Source organism: Castor canadensis, chromosome 14 (assembly GCF_047511655.1).
Source record: "Castor canadensis chromosome 14, mCasCan1.hap1v2, whole genome shotgun sequence".
In the NCBI taxonomy this organism is placed as follows: domain Eukaryota; kingdom Metazoa; phylum Chordata; class Mammalia; order Rodentia; family Castoridae; genus Castor; species Castor canadensis.
The window spans coordinates 759,080-768,770 of NC_133399.1; the positions used below are offsets into that span (position 1 = coordinate 759,080).

General features: G+C 64.0%; 1 protein-coding gene across 2 annotated transcripts; it reads right to left on the reverse strand.

The window, feature by feature from the left end:
• Positions 1-3,273: 3,273 nt before the first annotated feature.
• Positions 3,274-8,915, reverse strand: LOC141416569 (U6 snRNA-associated Sm-like protein LSm4). 2 transcript variants are annotated; one of them, XM_074053554.1, is made up of 5 exons: positions 8,794-8,915; positions 5,433-5,474; positions 5,032-5,130; positions 3,968-4,151; positions 3,274-3,747 (listed from the first exon to the last, which is right to left on the reverse strand). In XM_074053554.1, exons 1-5 carry the CDS (start codon positions 8,794-8,796, stop codon positions 3,656-3,658), a joined length of 420 nt encoding a protein of 139 aa, XP_073909655.1. In that variant the 5' UTR covers positions 8,797-8,915; the 3' UTR covers positions 3,274-3,655. The 2 variants fall into 2 exon arrangements, with proteins under 2 accessions (XP_073909655.1, XP_073909654.1); XM_074053553.1 differs by having other exon boundaries at positions 5,032-5,145.
• Positions 8,916-9,691: the final 776 nt, after the last annotated feature.

Genomic DNA, 9,691 nt, shown 5'->3' on the forward strand with positions numbered 1-9,691 from the left:
ACGATGGCCGCAGGGTTGACCCGAGCGTCCTGTCTGTGCCTGGTTTCCCCGACTAGGAAATGGGCGGATGAGTGGGGTATCCGCAGGGCGGGGAAGGGTTTAGAGCTCGTCCTTTTCCTCAGCGCAAATGTCCTGTGTCCTTCAGCTGAGGAGGGACAAAGTGGGAGGGACCTAGCGGTCCTGCGAGGCTCTGGGCTCCTTCCCAGCACCAAAAAAAAACCAAAACAAAAAAACCCCCAAAATAATAACAAAAAAACTGAATTTCATGTTTGTCTTACTATCAATTTTTTTATAAGAAAACAAGTTATGTTAATAAAAACAAAATTACAAAGAACCAAGTCTCGTGAGTATTCGAGGTCAGCGAGGCCAGCTGTGGACTCGCCTGGCTGAGTCACCGGGCAGGTGCCACACGCCCGCCCGTCAGTGTCAGCGTCCCCAGCTCGCTCCGCTGCTGCCCGCCTGCCCCAGGCCCTTTGCACCTGCTGCGCCCCAGGCACCTGACACCCTGGATCCCACCCTGGTGGTCAGGGTGCTCTTGTGTGTCCCTCACTGTCCTTCTGTGTCCAGGAAGGGCTTGGTCAGTTGGGGGAGTTGACGAATGAGCACAGGAGGTGACCCGGGAGGGGACAGTGCAGCAATTTGGGGAGGGAGTAGGACCTTGACCCATTGGTGGCACAGGTGGACAAACATCTTAATTAAAGGCCACACGGCGCTCGGGGGAGGGAGGGGGACGACAGGCGTGGCCACCACGCCCAGCCGGCTTCCCAGGACGAGGTGGGGGGGGGCAGGGGTGTCCCCTGAACAGGGACTTGGGGTTTCAGGAAAGGCCCCCTCGGGAGGACTGAGGACGGAGGAGACGCGGAGGGAGGGGACGCGGGGGACCGGGTATTTTTAGGTGCTGAATGCAGCCCTGAAATATTTTCCTGGCCACTCCCAGGAGCGAGCTGGGTGACGGCTTCGGAGCCTGGTTCCAGCAGGGGCGGGCGGGATGGCGGCGGGTGACTCATGGCGGTGGCCACAGAGGAGGTGGCGGGAGGGGTTGGGCGGGGATGGGGGATGGGGAGGGCTTGGTGGCCTACGGGTGGCCCCAGGAGCGGAGGCGCTCGGCAGCCCCACGGCTGGTGGGAGGAGGTCACAGCCCACGAGAGAGCGAGCCGTCGATGCTTGGATGGCTTCGTGCACTTCTTGAGTGCTTCCCGTGTACCAGTCGGGGCTTAGGGGTTGCCGCACCTGCATTTCCTCAGCACCTGCTGTATACCAGGCCAGCCCGAATACGGCCACCGGGAGCGGGGCTGCTGAGGAAACCGAGGCACAGCGGGGTTAAACTTCCTCGGGTGACATGGCCTGACTGCCTCCGTCTCAGGGCCCGGGGGTCTTTGCTTGGCCGGCCTTTCCTGCCATCTTTTGTTTCTCTGCGGGCAGGTCCTGAACTAGCCATGGACTCCGCCTCTCGAATGCTGGGTCACAGGCGTGGCCACCGTGTCACCTGGCCTTTCTCCCGTCTGTTTTTTTTTTTTTTTTTTGGCGGTGTTGGGATTTGAACTCAGGACCTTCGCCTTCAGCCACTCCACCAGCCCTATGTGTGACTTTTTTTTGAGTTAGGGGCTCAAGATCTTTTCAGGGCTGGCCTTGAGCCACAATCCTCCTGGGTGACAGGCGCGAGCCACCACATTGTCACCTTCATGTCCACCTCTTGCCTGCCACGTCCCCGCCTTTTCAGTGGTTGGCTTGTGGCCAGCTGGCGGGACTGAGTTGACCCCTGGTCACTGGCTGAGAGCTGGTGCCAGGCTGGGCGCGTAGGGTCACCTATAGGAAGGGTGGCCTGAGGTGGCCGCGGGCCCGGTGGCCAGCAGCAGGACACGGGGGCCAGGCTGGGCGGTGCCTGTGTTCTTTGGGTTTCTGTCCTGGAGCAGGTGGAGCTGTGGCTTCCTGAGCACAGCAGGGAGGGGACCGGCCAGCGGGCAGGGAAGTGCAGTGGCCTGGTGGCTGGGACAGGGACATGGGCCAGGAGCCAGAATGTGCGGTGAGGCCGGGGATGTGGGTGGCCTGGATGGCGCAGTGTTGGAGGCCTGAGGCCATGAGGACCGGCCATAAGCTCTAGGGACACTGGGGACGTCTGCTGGCCAGGCAGGGGAGGAGGCAGAGAGGCCCAAACCCGGCTGTGGTCAGCTCTGCGTCTCACCATGGAGGGACCCAGAGCCCCAGAGATGCTGGCCGGTGGCCGCTGAGGTCGGGGACTGTGCAGGGCAGATGTCCCTGGTCCCATTGCATGAGGACGGCGTGGCGGGTGTCCCGGGAGCAGGTGTGAGGCCTGGACCCGACCTTGTCCCTGACAGGCACCAAGGTGCTGCAGTGGCTGGACGTGGCGGCCAGGCCTGTGACCCGACCCAACGTGAGGGAGGCCAGTGCGCTCCAGGCCGGTGGGGCCGCGCAGCAAAACCCCACCTCAGAAGGCTCGGGCACCTCGGAGCCTCGGCAACGGAAAGGGACCAGGGGACAGCGGGGCAGCGCGATGCCCTCCCCGGGGGCTGTGGACCGGGCTCTGCACCCTGTGCCACACACGCTGGGGACAGAGGCCCGCGCGCGGCCCGGCCTCCCCCGCGGAGGGAACGGCGGCTGAAGCGCTGACGCTGCGTCTGGGGAAGGAGGCGAGAGCCACTGGAGCTTCCGCCCTTGGTGGCTGTGGTCACGGCTTCCCCGGGTGACACTGTGCTGGGCACCTGCACAGGCCAGCTGGTCCCCGCCGTTCCCCAGCGAGCCTCCCCACCCTCCGTGCGGCCTGCGCTCTCCTGGCTGGAGGAGTGACCTGCGTCCGTCCTGTGAGACGCCTGCTTGGTGCCACTGTGGTCCCTGGGGACAGGTGCCCGAGCCAGGAGGCGGGTTGGGGGGACGCCTGGTGTCAGGACGCAGCGCTCCGTCCTCCGTCCCCCACATGTGCACGGCCTCTGCGGAAGCCGTGTCCCTGTCACTTCACTGAGCACCACCGTGGCCTCGGGGCCTCTGGTGACTGTGACCTTGCTTGAGGGAGGCAGAGGTCAGAGCAGGGGACCACAGATGGCCGCGAGGGTCTCAGAACAGCACCCGGGGCCAGGCGGCACCGGGAGGGCTGTGTAGCTTGTTTAAATTGCTCCCGAAGGAAAGTCTGGGGCTGGCGGCACGGCGCCTGCCGAGCGAGCACGAGGGAGGCCAGGTTCAAATCCCGGTGCCGCCAGGAGTACAAACTGTGCCGGCCGCGTGGAGAGAGCCGTGTCGTAACCCGTGGGCAGGGCAGGATCGCTGCGGTGGGTTTTATTCCATCACACGGGGAGGGAAGGGGACAGCGGTGGGGTCCAGGCTGGGTGTGTGGAAAAGGTGACAAGGGCGTCACAGAGCCCGTGGGCTGAGTCTTGGCAGCACGCAGGACGCACACAAAGTGGCCTGGGCACATCGGCCTGCCAAGCCAGGGAGCAGGGACGCCGAGAGCCAGGGCCTCCAGGCACAGCTGGACGGCGACTCACAAAGCGACCTGGCGACATTTCCAAGGCAGGACAGTTTCCCTAAAGAGAACAGAGGGGGCAGAGAGCGCCTGCCGCTCACAGGCCCTGAGTTCAAGCCCAGTGCCGCCGCAGGACGGGGTCACCTGAGGGCCCCGCGGCAGGCGACTCCAGCGCGGCGCTCACTGCTTGCCCGCCTGTCTGCCCGGCTTCTTCTCCGGCTGCCCTCGGCCCGTGCCTGGGATCCCGCCGCGACCGCGGCCACCAAACACACCTGCGGGACACGGGGGGGCTGGCTGCAGGGGACCGCAGTGACCTCCCAGTCAAGGGCCTCGTGGTGACGCAGGCTAAGCGAGGAGCTGGGCCAGGCCATGGCAGCCGCGTCACAGGCACCGGGCCCGTCTGGGGAGGGACGGTCACCCCAGTGACAGGCCTGGGGACAGAGGACACCTGTGCCCGCACGGGCATCCCTGTGGCGTGGGCCACACGCCTACCTCGGCCAGCGCCACCCAGGCCGCGGCCCTTCTGCTGCTTCTGCTGCTGCAGGCCGCCTCGCCCGCGGCCCTTGGCCACTGCTTCGTCCTTCACCATGTCGATGACCTCGTCGGGGATGCGCAGGTACTTGATGGTGCTGCCGCGGATGTAGCACTCCGGCATGCGCCAGAACTTGTCCCCGTCCTGCGGGAAGGAGTGTCACCACGTCCCGCTCTGCCCGGCCATCGCGGGCACCCGGACACCACTGTCCCTGCGGCCGGGCGCTGGACGGGGCTCGGGGCCTCAGTGCGCAGGGGAGGCTCGCAGATGGAGGCGGCCTCCGTCCTCACCCGCCGCCTCCCTCTGGAATGCGCTCTATGGACCCCAACTCAACAGCTGGACAAGGGCACCGGGGGCAGCTGGACAGTGACCTGGACAGCTGGGTGGACAGAGGCCACGGCAGCTCCTGCTCACCACCCTGTGGCTCCAGGCTGAGGTGCAGAGCCCGTGGCCGCGAGCCTTCCCGGCCCTGACCCCCCACACGTGTCCCGTCTCCCGTCCTACCAGCCCCAGCCTGGACAGGCCTCGGCTTCAAGTGCCCCGGGCCCGCCGGGTACCCCAGCGTGGAGGTCCCGGGCAGGGACACATGGCTTCCCAGCACTGGTGGACTGAGGCGAGGGCTGAGGGTGGTCGGAGCCCAGGCCAGGTCCAGCTGGTCTCCTTGTTGCAGGACCAGGGCTTGGGGACAGGCACAGGCCAGAGACACTGAAGGAGGCAGTGGCCACCGACTCCTGCTCTTCTGTGGGCTTCTGCAGGAGACCCCGGAGGCCAGCCAACTGTGCTCCTAGCTGGTCACTTCCTGGCAGGATGGTGGCCTGGCAGCCCCAGCTGCAGCAAGTAGCCAGAAGAGAGTGGACACCTTTCACAGCTGTGGCACCAGGGGTGGGCGTGAGGTCAGGAGTAGCTGTCCGTGTCCCCACCTGCCCACCAGCCTGAGCCCCTGGTCAGGGGCGGCCCCTGGACTGGCCAGGGCAGAGGTGAACACTCCTGTAGGAGGCCAGGACAGTGAGTGGCGCCCGCTCACCCGGGACGTGCAGATCACCTCCCGCAGGTTGATGTTCATCCAGTTGTCGCAGCTCACCAGGTGTCCGTTGTAGGTCTCCCCGTTCTTCAGCTCCACCAGCTGCGAGGGGCAGGGCTGTGTCACCCGCGCGGGAACCCAGGCCCCACAGCGGCCCAGAGGAAGACCAAGGACCACGGTCAGCCGCTGACCCAGCGCCACCGGATCCGAAAACCCAGTGCGAAACACAAACGTTGTCTGCAGCTCTTCCGAGGGGACCAGGGACACGGGCACGCAGGACACACGCTCACACGGGGCCTGGCCCCCGCGGCACAGCCCAAGTTCAAGGCGGGGAGGAGGAGCCCAACCGTCCACTGGTCCAGCACCCAGCCCAGCGCCCCCCGTCTGGGACCCCGAGCACTCACCATGGGGTGGTTCTGCGCCGTCTTCAGCAGCGACAGGGGCAGCTGCAAGGAGGAAAGCGGCGTGAGTGTCACCCGAGCCACCCCCACTCCCACCCCCCAGCGGTGACATGGCCACCACATCACAGGGCCCATCGGCCGTGGAGAGGCTGAGAGGACGTGAGCCTGCGTCTGCGCTCAGCACGGACAGTCCTCGTGCCATCCCCGAGCGGCAGTGTCACAAGCGTGCAGCCCTAGGTCACGCTGCACAGGGTCCTGGGCTAGAGGACGAGGACAAGGACGAGGACGAGCGCAGGCCCCGTGAGACACCAGCGACAGTGCAGAAGACTGCGAGCCCAGGAGGCCTCGGTGGCCCTGTTGTGGGTCCCCTGGATGACAAGTGTGGCTGTCACCCCCAGCCACCGGCGTCCTGGGGTGGACAGGGAGGCGCAGTCCAGGTCCCTCACACCAACCCAAGGAGGCCACGTCTGGGGCTCACACAGCAGCTCAGCAGGTGGAAGCAGAGGAATGTTCCAGAAACGCAGCTATCACACAGGGTGGTAGAAAAGGACAGAGGCGTCACACGCCCGGGTCAGCCGGGCCTCCCGGGTCCTTTGGCCACCACTGACTTTCCTTTTGGTTTTGGAGACGAGGCCTCCCGAGGAGCGGGAACCACATTCGTGGCTCAGTGTGTTTTGGGGCGCGGGCTCCGGACGGGGCACAGGCTGGGCAGAGCTGGACGCCCACTCTGTTCACCTTGGGACCTCCACGGTCCCCACAGCCTAGCCCCGCCTCACCAGTGACTGGAATCCCGGGCGGCTGTGACCCTGGCCTTGGGGACAGCCCCAGCCAGCAGGAAGCCAGGCCCAAGCCACTTCCTGCGTGGCTTCCTGGAAAGCAGGCCACAGGGTGGGAGCTGTGTGGGTGACACAGGGCCTGGTTCTGGCACTTGGGCCACACCTGGTCCACCCTGCAGGAGCCATGCCCTGTGTCCAGGTCCACACTGAGATAGGGACCTAAGGGATGAGACACATAGCCCTCCCCAGGTCACTACAGGGGCTGGGACAGCCTGGCAACTCTGCAGACAGGACACCAGTGGCCACCCCAGGAGGAACCTGCCCAGCACGGTCCTGGGAGGACCAAGGCCTCCAGCAGGTGACCGCAGGTGTCATGCTGTGCTGCACACACCTTCTGCATTGGGGACTGTCACTGTGGGTCACCAATGGACCCTGCAGGCAAATCCCTGTACAGCACAAAGTCCTAGAGCGCAGGCAGTGGCGAGCGAGCTGGGCACACAGAGGCCAGGGCTGCGACCCCAGCACGGGAAGACATTTGGTTTGAAAGAGGGGTGTCGGGAAGGACACAGATGGGGCCCCCAGACAGCCTCCGCCCTGCCCCTGGTGGTGGCCCTCAAATGTCCCCTGCCCCACCCGGCCCGCTAATGAGCACCTGAGCCAAGCTGCAGGTTCCCATCAGAGCCGTCGGCCTCTAATTACACCTGTTTACCGCGTCTCCCCGACTAGACGGAGACACACGTGGGTGTGGCCCGTCCAGGGCCAAGTGCCATGGCTGGCCAGGTGCCAGCCCTGGGCCTCGTAAACACTTGTGTGAGGACATCCGGGGCCAGGTGGCTGGGCCCTGACTGCTGCCCTACAGAGGGACAAGCGGCAGGGACAGATGAGACACTTGGAGGCTGCAATGCCCACGCCTGGCCTTCCTCTTCGCGCTCAGCCCCAGTGCTAACAGAGACAGAGGCCAGGACCAGGGCCGGGTCCCAAACTTCAAGGGGTTGGGGACATAGCGCTGTCTGAGCCCAGGCAAGGTCCGCGTTCCTCCCCAGCACTGCACAAAAGGTGCTCCAAATGCCCAGGGGGCCGGGGCGGACGCACGCGGTCAGGAAAAATTTCTTGGGGTTTTTTTGCAGCACTGGGGTTTGAACTCAGAGCCTACAACCTGAGCCACCCCACCAGCCCTTTTTTGTGATGTTTTTCAAGATAGGATCTCGGCAACTACTTGCCTGGGCTGGCTTTGAACCGCAATCCTCCTGATCTCTGCCTCCTGAGAAGCTGGGATTACAGCTGTGAGTCACCACAACCAGCTTTTGTTTTTTTTTGGTTTGGTTTTTTTTTTGATTTTTTGAGACGGGTTCTCATCCTGTTGCCTAGACAGGCTTGGGATTTGCCATCTCCTGCCTCAGCCTCACAGGTGCACAGGTGCGGCCATCACGCCCAGCTTTCTTAGAACATGGGGGTCCCTTCCTAGGCCACTGTGGGCCGAGGACTGGGGGCTACTCGGGGCCTCTCGAGACGGCGGCGGGAGAGTGTGGAAGCCCCTTGTGAGGACGGTGCAGACACTGCTTCAAACTCGGATCAGAACAGAGACCCTGGGCTGGGCAGGGGCTCAGGTGGTGGAGCGCCTGCCCAGCAGGTGCAAAGGCCCCGAGTTCAAACCCCAGTGCCACTAAAAGAAACAGAAAACCCGAGGTCCTGCCATGTTTTCTCCAAATGGCAAAGACATGGGGATTTTGCTGCTCTGCCTGAGCCCTGGGGTGGCCTGGGCCTCACGTGGCCGTTTGAGACCCGCTCTCCCCCTCCTGGGCTCCCTCAGAGAGAGACAAGACTCCTGGGACTACTGTCCACCCCGGGGTCAGGGATCCTGGTCTTGTCCTTCCCAGGACTTGGGGGTCCTGTCCACCTCGGAACTTGAGGTCTTGCCCATCCTGGGATTCAGGGACCTGTCTATCTGGGAATTCAGGGTCCTGTCCACTGAGGCACTCAGGGACCTGTCCACCCCGAGATTTGGGGACCTGTCCATCCCGGAACTCAGAAATCCTATGTACCTCACAACTTGAGGTCCTGTCCACCCAGGGACTCGGGGGTCCTGTCCACTTCGAGACTCGGGGTCCCGTCCACCCCGGGACTCGAGGTCCTGTCCACCCCGGGACTCGAGGTCCTGTCCACCCCGGGACTCTGGCTATTTTGCAAATAGGCTATCCTCCCAGGCTGGCCTCGAACCCCGACCCTCCGTACGGCAGCCTCCCCAGCAGCTGGGATTACAGGCGGGCCCGCGCCGCCCGGCCCGGCCCCATGTGCCCCCCGGGACGCCGGCCGCCCGAGCCGACTTCACCCGGGAACTCGGGCTGGACCCCAACTTGCTCCCTGAACCCCAACCCGCGCCCGCTCCCATATGCAAAACGAAGAAAGTACGGCTAGGCCGCTGCGTTAAAGACGGGCCGACCCCGGCCTCAGTTTCCCCGCCTAGGACCAGGGGGCGGGGCTCCACACTCGGCCTGCACGTCCTTCCCATCCCTCCACGAGCCACCACGAGGGCTCCCAAGGGGCGCCACCCAGGCCTGTAGGACAACCCGTGGGCGCCCGGCCCTCACCATGCTGTCGGCGGGGACCGGGCTCACCGGCCACTTCCGCCACCGCCGCTGAATCCACAGCCGCTCCCGCTCCCGCCGGTGACGGCCCAGATGCGCGCCACAAGGCTGAAAAGGACTGGCAGACACGCGAGCCAATCAGCGCGGGGCTTGAAAGAAACAAACCAATCATCGAGGGGGAGGGCGGGAGCCTGTGGGTCATGGTGGGAGGGGCGAGCCGTGTTCCAGTCCAAGGGATAAAGGGCGAGGGTCGTAAAGCAGACCCGCGAGTGATGTAAAAGGACGTGGAGTAAACGCGCGCCGACTCGCGGTGTGTTGTGGGTAAGTACGCATGCGCAATGCCGACCCCCGCTGGCCTCCCGGGCTCCTCTCCGCGGGAGAAGAAGGTTTTGCAACCGCGAGGGAGAAAACAGAATCTGAGGTTATCTCGGAATGCATTCTCATTATGATCCTCTTTATTATTATTAAGTAGGATTATTGTTGCTTACATGCAGACAGTTGGGGGGGCTACATCTGATAACGGAGATGCTGGCCAGAATGTGGCATGGTGGACAACCCTGGACCGCCAATCTTAAAACTTAGCAGTTGTTCATTTCTGTGATTTTTTTCCACTTACTGTTGGTGGAGTGTAGCTGAGTCTGCGTGCCCGAAACTCTAGAAAGCGAAGGCAGGGTAAAGGGCTCCTCGGTAGCACAAAGTGGATGCCTTAGCCCCGCATCTCGCAGCTGGACTCTCAATCTCACATCTGGGTGCCACAGGGCTGGGGACAGCTGTCCCCTGGTGCTGGTGGCTGTCCATGCATGCATCGATCTGCAAGTGGCCTTCTGTGTCAGCTCAGCCTCTTTTTTTTTTCCATTGCTTTTGTCATTTTTGCAAGACCGGGGCGTCCCCGAGTCCAGGG